At 47.0% G+C, this 23,794-nt stretch overlaps 1 protein-coding gene and 1 long non-coding RNA gene across 3 annotated transcripts; both read left to right on the top strand.

Annotated features, from left to right (window-relative positions):
• The first annotated feature begins 7,336 nt into the window (after positions 1–7,336).
• LOC120653619 (WAS/WASL-interacting protein family member 2-like) lies at positions 7,337–8,594 on the top strand. The gene is made up of 2 exons (XM_039931323.1): positions 7,337–7,585; positions 7,692–8,594. The coding sequence occupies exons 1-2, from the start codon at positions 7,337–7,339 to the stop codon at positions 8,592–8,594; spliced, it is 1,152 nt and encodes a 383-aa protein (XP_039787257.1).
• Positions 8,595–8,987: 393 nt separating this feature from the next.
• On the top strand, positions 8,988–11,048 carry LOC120654146. 2 transcript variants are annotated; one of them, XR_005667002.1, is made up of 4 exons: positions 8,988–9,055; positions 10,206–10,390; positions 10,721–10,830; positions 10,943–11,048. It is a non-coding gene; the product is annotated as an uncharacterized LOC120654146 (long non-coding RNA). The 2 variants fall into 2 exon arrangements; XR_005667001.1 differs by lacking the exon at positions 8,988–9,055 and having other exon boundaries at positions 9,956–10,390.
• Positions 11,049–23,794: the final 12,746 nt, after the last annotated feature.

The following is a 23,794-nucleotide window of genomic DNA, read 5'->3' as shown; positions in this document are numbered from 1 at the left end:
CTCGGCTCGCCTCGCCTCAATCATCCCTTCTGCCCCACGCTGGCGCTGCGACGGATCGGACGACGGCACAGGCGCCATTCAATTCGATCCCGCGCGTAGGCTCCACCTCCACGATGCCCGCGCCATGCCGGCCAGCATTCTCCGATGAGCCCGCGAGCAGCGCGGCGCGCCGCGGCCATGCCCGCGCCGCCGTTCGCGGCATGCGTCGTCGGCCGGCCCGCCGGCCGGGAACCAGCATGGGGCCGTCGCAGCCGCATGCATCGGTCACGCAGGCACGACCCCCGTCGCGGCGAAGGCACGCGCGCCGTGCATGCATTCATCAGAGCTGGAATGCATTAATGGGCGGTCACGCCGTGCCTGGCCCGATCCGTCGACCGCCAGCGCCAGGGAACGCCGCGCGCCCCGGCGGTCGGAGCATCGCATTCAGAGCGAGTTATTGCGTGGCATGGCGGGAGGGAGGGCCGGGGGAGGCTCGCGTGGACGCGCGCGCGTACGCCGTGCCGCCTGGGTGCCGCCGCGCCGGTGCCGGGGCTCCGAGCGTCCGAGCCGCGGCCGGCGGCTGCCGTTGGCTCCAATGCAAGCGACCAGCTGAGATTGCCGGCCGGTTCTCCTCGGTGCTGCCGAACCAGCGACAACAGGCAGCGCTGGAGGACACGGTGGATGCACGCGACGGTCCGATGGATGGCTCGATCGAGTGCCGCCTACGCTCTGAGGACACGACATGTAACGTACGTGTGCGTGCCAGTCAGCCCACCGGCCAATCCCATTGGACGCAGTACACACGAGGGCACCTAAGAGAGTAGGAGTACGTTTTCTGAATGCGCCATTGCTCGCCGTTTTCTTTCCTCGGTTTCGCATGTATAGTAGCGTGAACACATAAACTGACAGCACAAATAAATCTCAGCTGGGCGACGCCGCCACAGCCATCGGTTCATGTGCTCCTCCTCCCCAGCTGGGTTGGGTCAAGAAGGCATCAGCAGAAGAGCCGAAGAGGCTTATATGCAGAAACGACCAGGCAATGCATGACACCGAAGTACATCAGAATTCAGAAACTTCCATTACACCCAGTAGCAAATTGCATGCATGCTAAAGTACACTAGCTGCAAGGAACGAAATACACGACTAGGAAATACATCAGAAAACCAACTTTGTTACACCGAATAGCAGAGTCCATGCGGGATCACGTAGCTGCAGAAAGGCAACAATGCACCGCTGCACTGCACTGCATAAACTTAACTTCCAGTACACCGTAGCAGCGTTCACACGAGAGTAGTAGTAGCTGGCTAGCTGCAAGTGTTCCAAGCTCAAGAGGGATAGACGGGGACGGGAGGGATGGGAGGATTGATAGGCGCGAGATGGGGAGAGGTAGGCGCGAAGGAGAGGTGAAGTGTTGATAGGAATTCATCTTCAAGCGAAAAGTCTTGCAAGGTCAAGAAGACCTACCGTTGCTTCACTTTTCGCTAGATGAAAAATACCCACCAAAGCAAAGAAGAAAATAAAAGGAAACGGAGCGTCGTGGAGGAAGCTCGGTGAGGATAACGCCAGTCATACAACAGCAGCACCGCTGCGTTTGCAGCTGGCGCGAGGCTTCAGCCGCTTCCGCTTCTTCCTGGCCACCTGCAGGCGCCCCGTGGATGATGCAGCAGCCGGGGACGGATCGCCGGCGGCCGAGAAGCTTGGGCAGCAGACCGGGAGGAAGCGGCGGCGGTGGATGGGGCTAGGCATTTTGTGGCTAGACTGCTAGAGGAGAGGAGAGACGAGGGGAGAAGAGGTGTGGCAAGCAGGAACGGTGGAGAAGAAGGGCTGGCCTCCCTTTATATAGTGATGAGGAAGAGAGGGAGGGGGCAATGTGGTCTGCTGGAGGAGTTATGGCCGGGGAGGGAGGCAAAAGGGTGGAAGCAGGCGTCCGGTTAAAAAATGCCTTATGCCTCACTGCTCTAGCTCTCTTGTCTTTTCCTTGAAAGAAAAAAAGAGGAGAAATGCTCCACTGCACTGGCTGGCCTACAACCAAATTTCAGGACAGGAAAAAAGAATCATGCATGCGATTCTTCAGTCTTCAATGTCTTCCAATATCGCGGAAGATGGTACAGTGCTGCTGTATTCACAACCCATAGTTGCGCCACTAAAAGCATTTTAAAAAAAATCCTGTTTGCCTGCATTGAGAGAAACGGGTCGTATTATTTTCTCTCGAATGGTACAGCTAGGGGTGGTAAGGTGCTCTCCTCACAATTCAACTTGATCCTTAATATTTTTAGCTCAAAGTTATACAAAATTAGAGCTTGGCTATTTTAGAGCCTGATCTTTAGATTATCTAGGCTAAAAATTAAGATCCTTTACCATCTCTTGGTAGAGCTAGCCAACTGAGAGGTCGTAGTTTATCAACAGCTTGATTATGCGACTGTTCCAGCACTAGCAATGTGGAACCAAAGAGGGAGTTGCATCATATCGTCATTGGCAAGGAGCCAGTGTGAGACCATGCATTGGTCTATCTACCCTCCATTCAGCGCTATGGGTTCAAACCTGCTAACGGGACAGAACCTCAAGGAATTCAGCATCACAGCTGTTGCATCGGCAAGACGGCCGGACAGCCCTTGGATCCCTCACGTGGATCGCGTAAAGGTGAAACAGAGCGGCCTGCCAGGATGATGAAGCTAGCGGCGCAGTGCCCTCTTTATGGACACGGCAACAAAACGCCTTTCATCCGGCCGGCCGGACGGCGAGCAGCGGCCGCGCGCGCTGGGTCCGGTGAGGAGCCCGGCCGCTCGCTAGCTTGGACTCATCCTCGCCATCGCCAGCCGCAGCCGGATCGGAGGTGGATGGACTAGTAGCGTGACTGTACCGGCACACTGCGCGTTCGAGTTATGGCGAATCATCAACAGGCCAGCGCGCAGGCATGCATGCAATGTCTCGCACCAGAGCGATCGAGGCCGGCCGGGAAGCTAGCTAAGGCGATGCGATGCAAGCGTTTCAACTTTCAATCCATGGGGCTCCCAGGCTCCACCAGGTCCCTCGTGCTCTCCGATATCCGGCCGTTTTACATGCCACGATGCAACGGCCGAATCTGCAGCGCGTGTTCTTCGAATATATCCCCCTCCTCTCTCTTCTTCATTCTCCGTGACTTTCTGTGTGCGTTGCGTTACTGATGAACAAGCGCGCGGATCGGAGCGGATAACGTTGGTTGCATTGCATGCACACCAACATGCCCAACGGCCGCCGCCGCACCACCACAGCTTGTGTCGTCGTTGGGCTGCCATGATGAGATCTCGCCGGCGACGGAGTGGCCATCCACGCACCGTTTCTGGCATGCAGTACCAGAAAAGTCTGGCTCGCCGGCGGCCACGAATTGTTGCTGTACATGGCACCCAAACCGCTCCGGAGCGGTGGTTGCCAAATCGGCCATGCCCGACGCGGAACTTAGTCTGTGCAGGGGACCGTGCCGATAGGCGATGGCTAGCTAGCTCCTAGGAGTACGTACATGCATACATGTAGATGTAGCCCGGCCGGCCGTTTGCATGTACTACGTTCGAGAGGTTGATACTAGTACGACTGTACGAGTAACTTAATAACAGCATGTATATGATCTGATCATTGTGTTGTAGCAACTTGTAAGTTCATGGCTGCACGCTGCTCTGCTGTAGAACTGCTGGAAGAAGGGTGTGAGCCGACGATGGTATACGGTGCAGTGTTTGTACTCGTGCGAAAAGAAACACAGCCGGCCATGCATGGCGATGGAGCAAGGTAAAGAAAAGAATTGTCTCTGGTGCTGGGACCCGTGACTCGTCAGGGGTTTGAACTTGGCCTCGTTTGGTTCGCGTTAGGACGTAGCGTGTTAATGAATAGTGATATTTTGATGGCTAATTACAGTGTCAAATAAAGCCAGTTTATAAAACCAACTCCAGAACTCCCGCGCTAGTGACCATGAAGAATGTAATAAGATCTTTGACCACGTGATTAGAGGATGGTTACTGTACCATTACTGTAGCCAATCGTCGATTAATTACCATTATTAGATTCGTCGCGAAAAGTTACACCCATCTCTAAAAAGGTTTTACAAATAGGCTTCATTTAGTACTTCATGCATGCGAGATTTTTTTTCGGGAAACGTGCACTTTAGTTTTTTAGAATGGCCAACAAGACCAAATGAATCAGGGTGTGTTTAGTTCGCGAAAAGTTTGCGAAAAAGTTGATGTAGCACGTTTCGGTTTTATTTGGCAACTATTGTCCAACCATAGAGTAATTAGTCTCAAAAGATTCGTCTCGTCATTTACAACCAAACTGTACAATTAGTTATATTTTTTAACTACATTTAATACTCCATGCATGTATCGTAAAATTTGATGTGTCAATAAAAAATTTTAGGAACTTTTCGTAGTTGCAGCTAGCTAGCTTCCTGTAAAGTCTCTGGTGTTAATGAATAGTGATATTTTGATGTGTCAATAAAGAATTGTCTCTGGTGCTGGGACCCGTGACTCGTCAGGGGTTTGAACTTGGCCTCGTTTGGTTCGCGTTAGGACGTAGCGTGTTAATGAATAGTGATATTTTGATGGCTAATTACGGTGTCAAACAAAGCCAGTTTACAAAACCAACTCCATAACTCCCGCGCTAGTGACCATGAAGAATGTAATAAGACCTTGGACCGCGTGATTAGTGGATGGTTACTGTAGCATTACTGTAGCCAATCGCTGATTAATTATCATTATTAGATTCGTCGCGAAAAATTACATCTATCTCTAAAAAAATTTTATAAATAGGTTTCATTTAGTACTTCATGCATGCTAGTTTTTTTTCGAAAAACGTGCGCTTTAGTTTTATAAATAGGTTTCATTTAGAATCAGTGTGGTTGCCGCAAGCTAGCTTCCTGTAAAGTCTGAAGTCGTATATGCATGGTCACACATCATGCCACCAGGATCGGAGGGAGCTATAGGCTGCTGCCTGTGGCCTGCCTGCCTGCCACCCTGTAGGAAGCTAGCTCTCTACCACTCAGATCAGCTATTCGACTCCACCGGCCGTCTAGTACGTACATACTAGCTGGTGCATCGCATCACATGTATGAGCAGGCAGAGGAGAGAGAGAGCTGTGCTGCGACCGTCTCGTGCGTGCATGTCAGCGACCGCAGTGTTTGGCGATGGCCGGGAGAGAGAATCGATCCTCAATCGATGAGCAAATGAAGAGGGCCCCAGAGGGCCCCGGGGTAGATGTGAGCGTGGATCGCCTGCATTTTGACTTGCACCTTTCGGGCAGCACGCATCCTAGGGTTACACAGCACAGCGGCCAAGCGCTACTGCTGCTGCATGCACATCCACGCAGCAGCAAGAGTAAATGCGACCGTCGATGGCGCCATCGGGTAGCTATGATGAGAGCCCTGCGGCCCTCCTTCAATGCGTGCCCCTCCCTCCTCTTTGCACGCCCTGTGGCCGGCGCTGCCTTGCATTTACGCGCCCGCTGGTCTCTCTCATGCGCACACACAGGCACAGGGCACTAGGGCAGGCCATTGCCCGTTTCCAAGCTCGCTCTCAACTCTCTCTCTCTCTCTCTCTCCCCAGCAGTCAGACACACACACCCATACACATGGACGCACACAGAGGCAGCGGGCAGCCATCTGTCCGGAAAATAGAAGTAGCCGCGCTGCGCGTGACTCTCTCAAAGCTGCCGCGTTTAATTTCCTCGGGCTCGATCTCAAAGCTGGGACCTGATGGCAGCGTGTGATCTCTCAGAGTTAGGACACAGTAACAGGGACACCCAGCTAGCGAGCGTTGCAAACAACAAAGCCGATCGCGATCTGCCGGCCCAATTGAATGCCCTATCGACGACGCCGGTGACTGCTGCATGCATGCATATGCACGCCTGCTGCTAGCTATAGCTGCAGCATGCACATTCATTTGCTCATCGTCTGGTCCATGGACCGTGGTCGATTTGAAATCGACGAAGATTTCTAGGACCCGAGTACCTGGTAGGGGTTATCTGAACTCTTAATATGTACTTTGAGATCTGTGCTAGATTCAGGAAGGTGTTAGGTAGAGGTGGAATCGGGTCAGATCGTGTACACGTTCGGATGTAGGTACGTATTGTATACGATGAGACGTGCACCTAATAAATTGTCGGATTCTGTACCAGACGCTCCCTTTTATCGGGTACCTTCTACTTCTACTGTGTTTCAAAATCATTTGAACTCTCTCGTGTCGCCCATCCCCTCCCCTCCTAGAGATGGCAATGGGTATGAAATATCCGTGTACCCGTGGATACCAAACCCGATGGGCGCGGATACGGGCATGAGTTTGAGCCCGCGGGCACAGGCGCGGGTACAACTCTAAACCCAACTGGTATTTTTAAACGGGTTTGAAAAATTAATACCCGAATCTGCAAACCCGCAAACAATGACTCTTGTGATGTATTATGTATGAGACTAGTTTATTTATTTGCTAAAATTTATTTGTTTGCTCAAATAAATGGTGTTGACGTGTTGCTTAATAGGTTATAATTTATTAATGCTGAGATATAGAGGTGCATATTAATATTTACATGCTATTAAAATGTGATTGTGTGCTTGCTTTTCTAAAACTTGCGGGTATGCGGATGTGCCCGCGGATATGCGGGTATCCGCGGATAACGGGTACAGGTATCGTTTCCTACCCGTTGCGGGTTGCGGGCGCGAGCGCGGATTTTAGCATGCGGGTACGGGTTTATGAAGTTGATATCCGTGCGGACCTCCTCTCCCTCACGGTACAGCTTCGTCGGTGGGGACTCCATCCTCTCCACCGGCCGCACCGGCGAGGCCCAGATCCAGGGCCGGCGAGTCCGGATCCGGCGGCGGCGGCACGTGCCGGTGTTAGGGGAGTGGAGCTACTGCTCGTCCTCGTCCTCCCCAGAGGAGCCGCAACTGCCGCACTCCGGCGCCACGGCGGCGGGGGACTCCGCCTAGTGGCACGCAGCGGCGGTGGAGCCGGACGCCTGCAGCGACGCGTGGTTCCGGTGCTCGCCACCCCCGCGCAGGCCGCCGGCACCCACAAAGGCGCGGAGGCCGGCCCCGGCGCCGGCGGAGCAGAAGCTGCCGACGGGCCAAGGCGGCATGCTCGGGCTGCCGTTCCAGTCGGGCCTCGCGGCGAGCGGGGACCCGCGGGACCTTCTCTTCGACCTCTCAACCACCTTCGCATCGGGCCCAGCGCTCCGCCTCTCGTACCGCCCCAACGACCCAGCCCTCCCCTTCGCGCACGCCGTCCACGCGGGGCTCAACTAGGGCCTGCGCGTCCCACCGACGTCGCCAGTCTCCGACCCCGCGGACCTTCGACACGCCGGCACCAATTCCATGCGGATCTAGGCGTGACGCGTGCGGATCTCGATGGGCTGGTACCAGATCTGGCGCGGCGCCCGCAGCCTCTCGGTGGTGGCGGTGCTGGACGGGGACCCATGGTGGCCTTGCCGTTCGAGGGTCGTTCATCCTGCGCAGCCACGGCCGTCGACCAGGATGTGGGGAGGGCGGGAGGCACAGCAACAGCCAGCGGCGGCGCCCCCTGCGAAACAAGTGGTGCACCGGCGGCCTTGTCCTGGTGAAGCTCCAGACTCGGCCTCGCTCGGAGCAGCGGTCGAGGTGCTCCCGTTGGGGACTTGCTGGTGGGTAGCGGCGGAGGCGAGCAGGAGCGACGTAAAGTGGAACGGCCGAAGATGCTAAGGCGGCTACTGTGCGCGGCGTCGAGGTCGAGGATGTGGATGCGGCGCGCGCCCTCGACGGCGCCGGCAGCGATGTCGTGCACACCGGGCCCTGGCGTCCGTCCCGTGGCCTCACTGCTGCCGACGCAACCCGAGAGGCCCGCCTCGCGTCCTCCGTCGCCGCGGCGCTCGGCCGACGCGCCGTCCCCGACGGGGACACCGCACTCCAGCTCGCGGTCCGGCTCCAGCTCCCCTCCATGGCCTCTGTGCTCGCCGCCGCGGGGGCGGACCCCACCCTGCAAAACCACGCCGGGTGGACCCCCCGCTCCAGGAGGCGCTCTGCCTCGGGTGTAGAGACCAACGCGGGCGGCCGCGGACGGCCCCCGGGCTCGCTGCTCGTGCTCCACCGCCACATCCGACGCGTCCGCCTACCGGCCGGGCCGACGTCGTCCTCATCCAACACGGATACGTCGCTGCTACGGCGCGGGACACCACCTCCACCTTCTCTCGCCATCCTCGGCGCCGTCGACCATGTCGTCATCGGGCCGGAGTCGCTCGATGCGTCCATCCCACCAAGCCGCCGAACCCGCCGCATCGAGCGAGGATGCCTCGCCACAGCCACCACGAGCCGCCCCCCGCTCGCCTGCTGCTGCGGATGCGGCTGCGCGGCGCTGTGCTACTACCCTACATTCATCTCGGCCCCGCCCAGCTCCACCGCGTCCGACCACCTCCTCCTCAGCTCCCTGGCGCCCGCCCAGCCTCCGCCACAGCCACAGCCCCCAGGCCCAGCCGGCGCCGGCACACCGCCGTCGCCTCCTCCTCCCGCCACACACCATGCCATGAACCCCTATCCGTATCCATACCCCTACCAGCATCAATACCAGTACCAGTACCAGCAGCATGAGGACAAAACCCACCTAAACCCACCCTCCGGCGCCGCCGCAGCCTAACCCATCCGGCGATCGATAGCAGCACCAGCATCAGGTGGAGCACCACCAGCATCAGCAGCATCAGAGGGAGATGGAGAGCAGCAGCTTCTGCCTGCTACTGCTGCTTCAGCGACGAGCTCGTGGTGTCGTCGATCCGCAGGTGGACTTGGCCGCTGACAAGCTACGAGCTCCGCCACAACGGCAAAGCGCGAGCTTGCCCCATTCCGATGGCGACCTCATGACCGTCGCATCCAGCCACGGTGAGTCGTTGTCCGCTCACTCTCTCTCTCTCTCTGAGGAATTTCTTTATTTGATTTCTTATAGCAGGTCACTAATTTGTTGTGTATATTATTTCTTGCACTGCTTGTTGATCCGGTTCCTGTTTAGGCTGATATGAGCTACGGGTTGTCCATGGTGAAAGAGTAGCCTGCACCGACCGGCATCGAGAACACGACTAACCGGCAGGTACTTGGTGGTAGCAGGTATGCACTTCATTTATGGATAATGTTTGTGCTTGCCGTTCCTACTGTTTTGGTTGGTTAATTGGCTGCATAAGTGTACCTGCTCATTCAGTTTTTTGCTTCATATTCAACATCTCTTGCTGTGTATATTGCCTAAATGCACCCCTTAACTATTTTAGAGGAGAAACATTTTTTCTGGTGAGTTGAGATTCACAGCAGTATTCTGTTCCATTGGTTCACAACAATTTTATGCTACGGATGAAGTAGCTGTTCATTACTACCATGCAGTACCTAGGTATCCAATTTAGCAAATATAGGCTACAATTGTATTGCTAGCATGAAGTTATTACAAGTTTACTACCTGTACCAGTACTTGAAACTCTGAATATATGATCCAAGGATTCTTGATTGTGCTGCTATGTGCTTCGGTTTTGTCTAGATTCAGTCACATATATGCTTCGGTATGGTTGTTAATTCAGTAAATTACATGCTTCCGTCACATACCAATTCAGTCATATATATGGTTGCGATATGTTCATGCTTTAGTTGTCCCTAAATTCAGTTCAGATGAAGCTGTTTGGCATAGTCCAAAAAATTCAGACATGGTGGATTATTAATTGTTGTAGTAGAATGGGCCTCTTTTTTTTTGGGAGAATCAGTTCAGATGAATATGTTTGGCATATAAAAAAATTTGGACCTGGCATAAGATTTTCTGAATCTGTTTGACATGCTTATTCAGAGTCTTGTTCAGGTGCTCTCCATTTGCTTGGCCATCGGTTGGTGCTCTCCATTTGCTTTCAGTCCTGTTCAAGTGCTTTCCATTTGTCTGAATGTATAGGACTATCGGTTGGTATTTGGTGGTGGTGGCTAGGGCACTGCTGCTGCCACTGCCATCAGCGTCTTTGGTGAAAGGTGTGCGCTTCATTTATGGTTGGTTAATTGGCTGCATAAGTGTAGCTGCTAATTCAGTTTTTTTGCTTCCTATTCAACATCTCTTCCTGCGTATAATGCCTAAATGCACTTCTCTAACTACTCAACATCTCTTTCATGTGCGCATTGCTTCACGTGGTACCATGATTAAGGCATGATGTTGTTTAACTAGTTAATCTGCTCATTTGAGATGAATTTTTATTGCTGTTTTTAGTAATTCAATGTTTATATCGCTGCTCAGGTGTGCTATGAGGGATGAGGCAGTACTACCAGGGTTTGCTATCCGAATAACAACCAGCAGCCTGGTGCTGTGACACCTTGCCAGAGACCACACTATCGCTTTCTTTCCCTTCAAGCTGAGCCTACGCAACGTCCTGGTGCTAGCTACGCTCACCATCGAAAGCCAGCTACAATCTTCATGCTCAGGTTCGTCAACTGTACCAATATTTTGGTCCTTAGGTTGGTCAGAATGTAGTTGAGTTTTGATCTGAAGATCCCATTTTTAATTCTCACAATGTTTGTGCATATTGGTACATGCACATTATTTGTTTTTGCTTAATCATTCAAGAGAAAATACTTGAAACAAGCTTATTTTGACAATAATTGCATTATTGTTGTCTTCTTATACAATCTCATTTGTGCATTCATGTGTTAGTACAAGCTAATCTTTATGTTTAAATAAAGTGGTGCACATGTACCGACTTTCTTCTATATTTATCTTTACACTTGAGTTTTAAAAACATTTCTGGATTATAGTAGGTACACTGGGGCAACCGGCAATTGGGGGTAGCGTTGGGCGGTATGCGCGTGCCGCAGTGGTCATCGGTACCACATCCGCGACTTCCTCCGCAAGCAGCAGTCGATAGGTACTTCCACGAGCAACCTCCTCTCCTTTTATGTCTTCACTCTTTCTCGGTGTTTATATGCTAATATGTACCCGTATGCCATATGCTGATTTGTGTATTGTGCTTCTCTCAGCATATGGAGGTCCTGGAGGAGTGGAGGAGGAATGTGAGAGGAATGTATTAGCAAGGTTGTATGAAGGGGGTACTAGGGTGTACTAGGTAGCAAGGTTGTATGAAGGTATTGAGTATTAGTAAGGTTATATGAAGAGGTACTGGGGTGTACTGGGTAGGAGGTTGTATAAGAGGAATGCATATAGTAAATAATTTAGATATTAATTGAAGTATTATAAACTTGATTCTTAAAGAGTTTGTCTATACAAGGATGTATATATATATATCACAAATGAGAATATGTAACAAATTTTATGCTTGTACAAAGTAGTATAATTTAAATATTAATTAAAACATTTAAAAAAAGAATTGGTTCTGTAGAGGATTCTCTTCATAATACATGTGAGAATATGTAACACAATACTTATTAGGTGTTCAGACTCAACGGCTGGGAAATATATATGGTAGCCATTTGAAATATCAATACTTTAAATAACTCACTCATGTCTGGTATGTCTCGTACAGTCGAATGAAAAAAAGGTTAAATATCAAAACATTTGAAATATGAATGTGTGGCTGTAAAGTAGTCATGTTACACCCTGCAACATTGCCGTTGGGATAAGACTAAAGAGCAGAACATCTGACATGCACATAGACCAAAGCACTTTTATGCATGCCTATTCTGCAGCTGGACAGATACGTGCAAATAAAAAAAGGAATACAGAGTTATACATGAAAATGAGACAAAAACACACACATCTCGGTACAGGACTTGCGGTCCGGATAACCTCTACCGGGGTACTCGGGTACAAAATCGTGTTTTCGGATAGAAACTATCTCCTTTTCCAGACCGTACGTGAATGGCGTTATGAACACTTGCATGCATGCCGTATCAGCCCGAGTGTGCATGATAACTGAGACCGATATGATCGAGCCCGAATGCCCGATCCTGCCTGCTTGATGAGCCGTACGTACTTGTACAAGATAGGGCTCAGATCATCATCTGGAGCTACGAGCTATAGCTTAAGGCCGGCTAGCTAGCTTTATTATGAAAAGTTCCTCATTATGCTCCAATCATGCATGTTGTTTAATTTGCAGAGAAAGACATACTCCGTACGTAGGAGTACGTATACATGATGCCGCAATAATGTGATCTCGAGATGCATCCGTGTGCTGCAGTTGTAATGGATACACGCGTAGCTCCATGCTTTGAGATACCCAAGCGGCACGTACCTTTGTCGTCTGCGTACGTATGATCTGAGAGCTCGACGCTGCCGTGCGCCGATCGATCATCCTACGCATCGCGTGCATGCAGCACCGTACCGTACGTGCCATGCATGCATCTACGTGCTCCTGGAAGGAATAGGCCCAAGTAGCACATACAGGGTACGTACGTAGTAGGTCAGGCCGTCCCAGCTGTGCGATCTCCATATAGGCCCATAGCTAGCTACGACTAGCTAGGATGGATCCCTGCTGGCTTAGCTTCCTGCCCAGCTCCAAGGCTCAGGCCGCAGCATGCATGCATGCATGAGCAGTACTAGTACTCCTGCACTAGTCGGTTGATAGGGATTACAATTCCGTTTTTACTGTTCTGAAATTTCGTTTTTTTACTAAAGTTTGACTTTTATAGTTTTGAATTTAGAATCGAAATATATCAAATTCCGGACCGAAAAACTGTTTTCGTACCGATCCGGAAACGGGAAAAAAGTCCGGTTTTCCGGATTTTCCGTCCGGAAAGTTCAACCGTCGATGGTACGTACGTACCACTGTGCATTGCACTTCCACTTCCTTCCTCTTGCTGTCAGGGACAAAACGAGCGATCGTCCATGGGCGGGGTCTGGCCGCCCGTCGGCGCACCACCTGGGACTCTGGACAAAAGCCTTCATCTCTTTTCCCTCCTCTCACATCGCATCGCCGCTGCCTGCACCATGCACACGCTTCGCCGTACGCACGGCGGCGTCCCGCCTTTCGGCTTCCGCGCAGGCAGAAAAGACGGCGTGGCTTCTTCCCGGCCGGCCATGCTGCGCGCGCCGGCCACCGCCGGCCACGACGTGACGACACACGAGACGCCCGGCGCCGGCCGGCCACCGTACCCATGCATGATGCATGCATGCGCGCGCGGCTGCATCCGCACCTGCATCTGCATGGACGCGCCCCTGACGACGGATGGATTGGATGCTTCGTGCATGCACGGATTGGATCGGATGGTTCTTCGATTCGGCGCGACGCGGCAGCCAAGGAGGATCTCGCTCTCCGGATCGGCGCAAAGGCCACCGCCAGCTCCCTCTCACTGCGTGCCCTAGTAGTAGGCTTCCTTCTAGAGTACGTGTAGCTTGTGCTTGCGTCGCCGTACACCGCCAGGTGTGTGTGAGTGGGAAAAGATCGTGCGTGCAGGTGCGCGGCAGTACGTGCCGCGGCACGTGCACGCATGCACGTCTCGATCGGGCCGCACGCATGCGATTCGCTCCCTGCAAAGCTACGGCTGCTACCCTGTGGCTAGCTAGCTACTACTAGACTTTGCTTGCTCGCGCGCCACGTTCAGGAAGGAATCAGGCGATCAGGAAAGAAAGTGGTTGCGCCTCGTTGCCTCCCCCTACTAGCCTGTGTCTGTGTTTAGTTCCACCCCTAAAAAAAATCGTAAACACATTAAAGTGAAAAGTAATCTTATTAATTTGAAGTACTAAATGAAGTCTATTTATAAAATTTTTTGTATGGATGGGCTGTAAATCGCGAGACGAATCTAATGAGCCTACTTAATCCATGTTTTGCAACAGTGATGCTACAGTAACCATCCGCTAATTATTGATTAATCATGAATTAATTAGCATCATTAGATTCGTCTCGCGATTTACAACCCATCTGTGCAAAAAGTTTTGTAAATAGACTTCATTTAGTGTTTTAAATTGGGAAGATTCGAAACACAAAATTTTTTTGCGCTTACACCCTACCGAACTAAACACGGCCTAATCGCTATCCACTGCTACATAAAACATTTGTAGAAATAAATAAAAATATATTTTTAGAAGCACGTGACATACCTATTTTTTATTTTTGCAGTAAAAAATATTATTTTTAGAGGCATATTATAAGCTAACCCGCCTCTACAAATTAATTTATAGAGGCGGGTGAGCCTATGACCGGCACCTACAAACTATTTTTCGAAATATGAAAAAATTAGAAATAAATATGAAAACAACAAAATAAAAATAAAAAATATCCCTGCTAACCGGCCACCACTAGAAGCCCCTATCCTACCGAGATAGGATTTTTTTTACAATATATACATGCTTGCGTAAATCGGAATTCGAACCGCCTACCTCAAGCCTCGCGCGACCTTTCTTACCACCACAGTACGCAGCCACTTGTGTCTCAATATGGTATGCTATTCTTTTATATTACCTCAAGCCTCGCGCGACCTTTCTTACTACCACACTATGCAACCACTTGTCTCAATGGGGTATGCTATTTTTTATATTAAATTTGAAATTAATTTGTAGGGGCGAGTGATGCCTCCACCCGCTCCTACAAATGATTTTTAGGAGCAGGTGATGCCTCCACTCGTTCTTACAAATAATTTTCAATTTTATTTTAGAAATTTATTTAATTCAAAAAATAGCAAAACACATAAAAAAGGTGAAATTTTAGCACAAACCTATTGTGATCTATAGAAGTAGCATAAAATATTAAAACTATATTTCAGCGTGGTCAAGGAGCAAAGGAATCTCCATGGAGTGGGAGATGTGTACTAGTAGAGCAGAGGCCAACCACAATCTCTACAGATAGAGGTACAACACTGGGGTGAGAATACTTTTTTATTTCTTTTAATCCTACTCCGTTGTCCGCTCTAGTATCGAAAATCTGTGTTGAAAGAAAATCTAGGCCCCTAGTGGGTTTTGGTGTATTGTATGACAACATGATTAAAGGACTAATAATTTGGTTCAAGCATGTGAGCAGGTTTTATGATTGTCGAATATCAAAGTACTCTTTTCAAGGTTATTTATATATGATGCTCATGTGTTGAAAAGATCAAGTGTGTGATTTCATATGACACGATTGAGATGTATTACAAACAAAATGAGAAATATCATTGAGCAAATGATTCTTGAGAGATATGTTGGCTCTAAGATTTCAAAAACTTATATAGTTGTTATGGAATTATTTATGAAAGCAAAGTTGTCAAATAAAATTGAAGAATTCGAGTTATATTGATACAAAGAAAGCAAGCAAAGCATACGAGATGAGACATGGTTTGTTGCATATGTATGGTCTCGAATTGGTTGAGCTTGCTAGTGATGAAGAATATTTGAAGCAATGGTTTTCATTCTAAAAGCACAATTCAATGGGAGTTCAAAAAGGCGGCTAGGATAAAGGAAAGAGACCGAGAGGGGTGTTTTGAGGTATCAAGCAAGTGAAGGGCAAGTGATCTTTGCGCCGAAGGACTTTGCTAGGGTGAAGAAACTGATAATGGTCAATGTCCGGAGATTCTAGAGCCTTGGAGGAGTTCATATTGAATAGTGTCAAACTTTGGAAAGATGGAGTGACTTTTGAGCCATAGATGAAGACAACTCATATGTGGTGTATGGTCAAGTCACTTGCTCAAGGTTAAAATTCTCAAATGAAGAGACATAGCAAGATGCTACCCTAATGAAGCTAAACTGATTTAAGTGTGGCATGACAAGCAAGAAGAGAAGCTCAAGTAGTTGAATTTGTATTTTAATTTGACTTGAGTATATATATGCCGTACTATCAAGAGGGATGTATCATAAGGAGTCTTGATTTATGTCTTAGTGCTCAAGTAACCCAAAAGAGTTGATGAGAGACACAAAAGCCACATGTACACGCGACTCAGGCTTGATAGAGGCAAACCTGGTGGCACCGGTTTTGGGAAACCGATGGCACCGGTTTTGTGTCAGCTGAGCCAACAGCTATTTTGTTTGAATCTCGGTGACACTAGTTTTGGGAACCGGTGGCACAAGATTTCTCTGGGTTGCAACGGCTAGTTTTTGGGGGAATGGGCATTTAAGGCCTTGGTTCCCCCACAGTGGCTGGCTGCTGGTTTTGATGTCATTGCTGTTATTTCTTGTTGTTCTAAGCCAAAGCTCATTTAGCTCTCCCCAACCCCTCTTTGTGAGGTAGCTTGATCTTGTATGATCCCTTGAGTTGGGTAGTAGAGAGAAGCCTTTGTGAGCATATCTGAGCGAAATCAAACACCTTGAGCACTGTTGGACGTCATTGAGCTCGTGTGAATCATTTGTTACTCTTGGAGGTGATCCTCCTAGACGGCTAGGAGTTGTCCAAGAGCTCCCAAGGTTGTGGTGAGCCTTGAAAAGTTTGTGCAGGTTGCGCTTCGCCTCCACAAGGGAAGAAGCCCACTAGTGAAGTGATGAACGCGATTGAAGGAGATTGCGACCCACGAGAAAGAGTTGAAATAGACTCGGACTCAATGGGAATTCCTCAACAGAGAGTAGGAACCACTGTGCTTGTGTAGGGCGTGCTTGTGTAGCACATTCAGTGGGACCGAACTTCGGTGAAACAAATCACTCTGACCATCATCTCCAAATTTGGTTTGCAACTGAGTTCATTAGCCTCACTTTTGGTTTTGAGGGGTTCACTGCTCAGAGTAAAGCGATGGCACCGGTTTGCAAAATCGGTGGCATCGGTTTTGACTGGCAGTGAGTTATAATCCGTTGCTTTAGTTGTAATTTTTCAGGTCACGCCTCCCTCTAGGCGGCATCAAGATCCTTTCATGTGTACCCAGAGAAAATTTACTGCCCGTACCGGGGGTGAGAATACTTCTTTTAATCCTACTCTGCTCTAGTACCAAATTTATGTGTATCTAGAGAAAATTGACTGCCCGTCATGCAGGTATTTGTTGTGGCTTGTTATACGCCGCCGGCATTTACCGGATCTCGCTAGTTCCGTGCGTGCTGCGTGTGGCCTGCGGACGCCACGAGCTCCCACATAGAGAGATTGATGATCTGATTGATGGATTCCCATATATATATATATATATATATATATATATATATATATATATATATATATATATATATCGGTCGATTCGTCTGCTCATTCACAGCGTATGATTCTTATCCAATTGCTTCTTCTGAAAACGCGGCGTCGGTTAATCTTTCTTATTCTCCCTTCGGGGCTCCTCATGTTGCTAATTCATGGGTTTGCTTGGAAGACTGCCCTTCCTCTTTTTAAGCTTGGCAGGAGTCGGAAACACACTTGACTCACCAAATCAAGCAACAGGAGAAGTCAATCTATAACAGTTGATCGTATTTGCTCCCTTCCGGATATGCGATGCCTTGGGAATGCCGGAGTTGACAGGTGCAACAGTCCGACCTCAGGGAGGAGAAAAAACCATTCCAGCACGAAGATAGGCTACACTCAAAAAGCGTAGGCCCTAGGTGAAAAACATGGTACGAAAACGGTTACATTAGTGGAGTCAGATCCCGATCAGAGCGGCCTCATCGAAATAAACATATCCAAGAAGGCAGGCACACGACTGGATATCAAAGGTGGGGCTCGAAGCAGCCATCTCCAACTAGTTGGTTGAATTCTTTAATCGACAGGTGAGGCGGAAAGTAGGTAATCGCATTCCGAAGCAAGGAGTTAGGATCGACAAAGCACCATTTCCTCCGCTATGTCTCGCTCTTCTATCAAGTGAAGAGCTCGCTGTAGCTGAACTGGAAGGCTACCAAAGGGCGCTAACCGTCGGGCGGAGGTGGGAGGCTGGGTGCACGGACGAACCAAACGGGCTCCCGAGCCGGTGCTCCTGTACGCGGGCGGCCTCGAGCCGATGGGTCGGCTTCTCGTTTCCCCTTGTCTGCGTTCGGCTCGTTGGGGACTGAATCGTATTTGAACCCCGGGGTCCATATATCAATACTATATATATATATATATATATATATATATATATATATATATATATATATATATATAGTCACAGTAGTTTTGTTTCCCATTAATTCTACGTATTTTATCCAGTTCCTTCTTGAGATGTACTCGTCGTCTTATACTGTGAGCAGTCACCGGTGGGAAACTAGTCACCAAGTAGTACCCAAAGTTGTTAGAATTTGACACTTAAATTAGACGAATTGTTTGGTCATGATAATAATTTTCATTTATCATAATTTTACTGTATTGTATAAATTGCAATATTGAAAACATTCATGCATGTTCTATGTTTGTGATACCTGCAGGTATGTAACAGTTGGCTCTTGCTTGTACTCTTGATCAGGACTGCACTGGCTTTATTGATTCAATGATACACGCCCTATGCTTCTTTTTTTTAAAAAAAAATCCACAGTTGATTTTTGGGTTTTGGTGGCGTGAAGATGGGTCATGGTGGCTTGTTATTGATGCGGTCATCATGTATGGCTTACATTTTTCAGGCAAGATGGCCCAGCATAGTCAACCACGCCACCATGGCAAAGCTTCTTCATTGACCAAATGTGTTAAGGAATATCAGGCAAACATGATTTTATTGTTTACTTTTAGTGTTCAATTTATTATCTCGAATCTTTAACTAAAATTTGTGTATTGTTATCAAGACCTTGACTGTAGTTAAAGTTGTTAGAACTTCATAGGGTCTACAGACATTTGTATATCTTCGGATTTTCCTATTCTATTTTAGTTGCAGTTTGTACACTTTCTATGGAAAAAAATCTATTTGCCACCAAATGTTAGGATTCTAGAACTTTATAGAAATTAGAAGCTCGTCTTGATCTGACTGAATAATTAATGATTAATTGGTCCATCTAACTTTATGTGGAACAAGGTGACTTACCAAATTCTAAAAGATTAGGAGGATGGATTAGGAGTTGTTGGATAGGAGTTTTATCATTTTGCTAAAAACCAAGGATTACTAAGGAATTTAGGGAACTTTTGGAGATGCTCTTATGCCTAACAAGTGGTAATTGATGATTATAATAAGCATTCCCAATATTTATTGTGTGGATCATTCTTTTCACCTTCTACATAGATCTACACACTTAAATTTTCTGTTTATTTATGAACCTATCTATGCACTAACTTTGCAAACACATCCTATGATTATTTGTTTTTTTACAAAGTATAAATAGTTCTGATTCTAACACGTCAAAAATGATCCTGGCCTTCTCATCTAGCTGGGCCTCTCAGTCTACTGAGAGACTGAGAGGCCCATAGCACCACTGGCTCCTTGCACTTTCGATTCTCCTCATATGAGGTAACCAGCCGTGTTTGGCTAAGCGTCACATCAAGTTCACACAAAAAAATGAACTTCCGCATGGAGTACTAAATGAAGTTTATTTGCAAAACATTTTCAGGGACGGATGTAACTTTCTGAGATGAATCTAATGAAGTAATTAATTGATGATTTGCTACCGTGATGCTACAGTAACCATCATTTAATCATGCGATCGAGGCCTCATTAGATTCGTCTCGCGATTTACACGGGGTTGTGGAGGTGGTTTTGTAAATAGACTTCATTTGATACTCTAAATTAGTGGTCAAAGGCCTAAAAAAAATTTCACGGAAAATTTTACACGGGGAACCAAACACGGCTCAATCAGTGAGGGCTTAGGCTGCCTGCACTGGCCTCCTGCACACTAGCCTGCAAGAGCTGTTACCGGAGCCAACGCGTGCAACGGTCTCCTGGACAAGCTCCTGGAACGAACCGTGCGGAGAAAGCTCCGCCAAATACACAGGACAGCAGGACCCTCCTCTAAATGAGTTGGCCCCGCGTTTGGTGGGAGAGAGGAGAGAGGGAGTGAGGATGACAAGTGGGCCTCGTGTCTGGTAGTCGGTATAGAAGATGATTATAGAGGATGAATGAGCAAGAGAAAACTGTATATAGAGAAAAAAATCTCGATGATCAGAATGAAATATTCCATTTGGAGGAGAGAAATAGAGGAGCATGAGTGCGGCCAGTCTTATTCCAACACTACTGAGAGGCCCATAAGAATCCAATTGCCCCTTGTGCACATATTATCCTCTCAATCCACAAACAACTATACAGTGGTCAACTCTCATGTACCATTCTTCCAACTCTCATGTACTCTTCTAGTTACAATCTACGAATCTAGGTCCTGTTTGGTTCCAAAATTTTTTCATAAGTCTCTATCACATCAAAAGAAATCTTACTATTTTATAATATTAAATAAAATTTGTTTATAAATATTTTTTGACAGCTGAGTGCTAATTCGTGAGACGAATCTAATGAGCCTAATTAATTCATAATTTGCTACAGTGATGCTACAGTAACCATCCGCTAATCATAGATCAATATACCTCATTAAATTCGTCTCGCAATTTAGCCCCAGGGTTCTGCAGTTAGTTTTATAATTAACTTTTATTTAATACTTCTAAATACTAAAAAGTTACTGGGACTTAAAAAAATATCCCTACAACCAAACCAGCCCCTAGTCAGTGGTGTGCCACTACACGGTCAGGGATGCTCCGCATCCGGCTTCCATGGGTGGAGTACCGGGATCGGCTGTTCTACAGGCTGATGGCAATCAACAACCACCCAGGTACCTTGGATTCACTCTGCTTTGGTTATGCTGATCCTATGAGCAAGATCCGCCACTTCTGCTCTTTAATGTTGCTCGTGGGATGTTTCTTTTTTCAAACCGTAGGGCCTAGGTCTCTCAACTTGATGTTCATAATCAAACCCTAGGACTCCTGTTTGTAGATTTGTAGATGTACATGAAGTCGGCATGGTCCAATTTGATGTTCAGTGTCCATCTTTTCTCTCTCTCTCTTTTTTTTTGAACCGGGGCGCACCCCATTTCCATTACTCTTAACGGAAATACAGGTATCCAGATATTATAGAAATGGGGAAGAGGGATAGAACTAGATTTAAAGGAGTATGCGGTAGCTGGAGCTACCAAAGAAACTCAGCCTGGTTCAGGTGACCATCTTTTCTGCCTTCTTTATCTGGTGACCTGAAGTAAAATACCATTTTTCTTGAAAGTTATGATATTGGTTATTAATGGTACTGTATATTAGTACCCGCAGGTGATCCTGGTTATGAGATTGACATTGGTGAGAATGTTAAGAACTCTCTACCGGTTACTTCTTTTATGAAAAGGTATAGTAGATTTGTCCAACGCAAGCTTGTTTGTGAGTGAATGCTTTAGTCTGAACAGGTGATTGTAAAAATGCAGCTGTGACAAATCTTCTTGTAGAAGACCAGGCTATAAATGTGCAGCTAGTGGTCGGCAATAAATGCTGGGGAGTTGTATACAATTTGCACTGAGGGGTTTGATTGGATTAGTTCTGGTGACACCAACACCTTCAACTTCTTCCAGGTATGTTTGAATTGTTCTACAAACCAATGAACTGATTAGTTGGAGAATCTTGCTATTGGACAATTCAAATCTTAATATATTTTAAATTGGGTGGTTGTTTTGAATTCACTTGTGTTTCTGACAATACTTTGGTGGCTGATGGAGGTCACATGGAATCTCAACAAGTGTTAAAAAGGCCCCGGCATTTTCATTGTCAAAGGGAGAAGACAAGCTCTTTCAGGCCACAGGTCAGTAGATCCCTTTCGTGCTGCACCTTTTATGATGCATCGTTGACAATATGTGCATATGTTGATCCTAATTTTTGTAGTGTGATACTAAGGTTCATCTAAGTGATACCTCTAAAGAAAAAATTATTTATGAATATGTGTTACAGATATGCCTGAGAGGTGTAGGAAAAAGAAATATGGGGCAACATGATAGAGAAGACCTTTTGTAGATATGGATTTCTTCTATTGTAAAAAACTTCTATGTTTCTTTGTATAAAAGCTCCATTTGACTGTCAACTTTTAATTTAATAGTCATTAATCCATATCATTCCTATGTATTTATTTAGTTTACTGATATCTTAGGAATATCACACCTATCGTACTTTCTTTAATTGTCTAACTGAATAGTACTAAATTTTTATATGTTTATTATTTTTCATCTGTCCAAAAGATATCATTGACCATTAGGGCATTCAAAGTGTTGTCCTCTTCTGATTTGATTGCAAATGTTTTTCCAGGTGTCAACTTTGCATCCAAGTGTTGTTACTGAAGGTCATGGAAGGCTAAGATGTCCAAGAATGTGTCATCTATCGCACCAACAAAGGACACATTTGCTTTATCCCTTTGCAAGCAAATCAGTCAGACAAATATCGAGCTATCATAATGGAAAGGGTGAAATGGAGAAGCTAGTGATTTCAGAAGGTTAGAAGAACCTGAACGAAGATGACAGTGCTACACCAAGACCCAAGGGTTCAGAAGGTGATTGTGCTTCACTGCATGTTGAAAATGACACAGCTGAATCAGTGCCCAATGTTGAAGATGACAACACTGAAGTGCAGGTTAATGTTGATGGAACAACTGAAGATAGCTCTGGACTTATGATTGCTGCTGAAGATCTGCAAACATTCCATATCACTGTTGGTAATTGTGAACAGATGATGGCAAAGAATAGATGCTGAGTTAAAAGAAGTGGAGTCCAGGGTGGGCGATTTCGAGAACAGATACAAAAAGGTCACGATACTTTACTTTCATCAAGAGCCTTGATTTTACCCAAAGATTTGAAAGATCCATCTACCTTGTTTTCACACCATCAAGTCTTTAACATTATGAACTTAAATCCAACTTACCTGAGCTCATTTGACATCATGCAATATGATGATGGTGCAAGACCTGAAAAAGAGTTGGAATTTTTCTTGAAACATTTGGTTGACAAGAGGGTTTGTATTGTTGAAGATATTGATAACACAATCTCTACTGTGGAGACACTAATGTATGACCACGGCATCAAAGGGACGGAAGATGGCACAGATGATGAAATCTATAAAGGTGAATGTGATGCCTCTTTTGAAGGCACCACAGCTAGGCTCTCATTTATTCTCTGGAAGGGCAACCAGATCATCCACACAGAGGTCTACTCAGAATTCAAATGCAAATCAGCAACCGAGGCTAAAGCTTACGCTGCTTTTGCCCTACTCTTAAAAGCACGCGAAATGAAGATATTAAAGCTACTTTTATGCTCTGATTCCAAGACTGTATGTCAGATTCTGAGTGGCGAACTAAGCTATGACAGGGAAACATTTGATCTCGTTAAACTTTCGCTGATGCTTAGATCAATGAGAAAACACTTTGATAAGGTTATAGTGATGTGGAAGCCTCGGCAGCTTATGATCTTTGCTGATGATCTTTCTAAAGCTAGTGACAGACCAATTGCATCCCCAACGTTCCAAGATCTCACTTTGAAAAGGTGGTCGCACCATTTACAAGGGCTGCCTGTTTTTAGAATTGAGCGCACGACTGCTACACAAAACACGGTTAAAAAATTTGATATGGCTTGTTGTATATTTTATCTTTATTATTTGGGTTATTTTTCTATTCAATTATTGTTCTTAACAGTTTGTATTTTCTGCTGCAACTAATCTCAAAGTTGACGAATCATATGGAAAAAAAATGAGAAGACAATCTTTTTTGTTGAAGCAGAAGAACAATCTAAGATAGACTATTTAGTAGGTCTTCAATAGGCGTTTAAGCCCATTGACTTGGAAGTATGTGTCTCTGACTTTTGTGATAAAGCAGATGACTTCAAAAGAGAGTTACAAAGAATTTGTGGACCTTCTTATTTTAAGTGTGAAAGATACAGTTTTTTTCAAGAGTTCTACTCTCGGAGGAATATGTGGTTTGTCCTTTGAGGGTAAGAGGCCTTTGATGGTGGTTTTTGATGCTTCCATTCCAAAATAAGTATATTATATGGATTCCGCGTACCATGTTATCTTGGCAACACCTGAGGAACGGGAAGGTCTAGAGAAAAAGAAGATTGAAGAATTGAATGCCCTAACATTTATGTATTATAATGGAGGTAAGCAACTGTGA

The sequence above is a fragment of the Panicum virgatum genome, chromosome 1N (genome assembly GCF_016808335.1).
Source record: "Panicum virgatum strain AP13 chromosome 1N, P.virgatum_v5, whole genome shotgun sequence".
Taxonomy (NCBI): Eukaryota; Viridiplantae; Streptophyta; class Magnoliopsida; order Poales; family Poaceae; genus Panicum; species Panicum virgatum.
The sequence above is the reverse complement of the archived record's forward strand: the minus strand, read 5'-3'. Positions and strand labels throughout refer to the sequence as shown.

Coding starts and splice junctions, on each gene's coding strand:
- LOC120653619 (XM_039931323.1), top strand. CDS start 7,337: ATGGGCTGGTACCAGATCTGGCGCGGCGCCCGCAGCCTCTCGGTGGTG. Junction 7,586..7,691: donor CGCTCGGAGCAGCGGTCGAG/GTGCTCCCGTTG, acceptor CGCGGCGTCGAG/GTCGAGGATGTGGATGCGGC.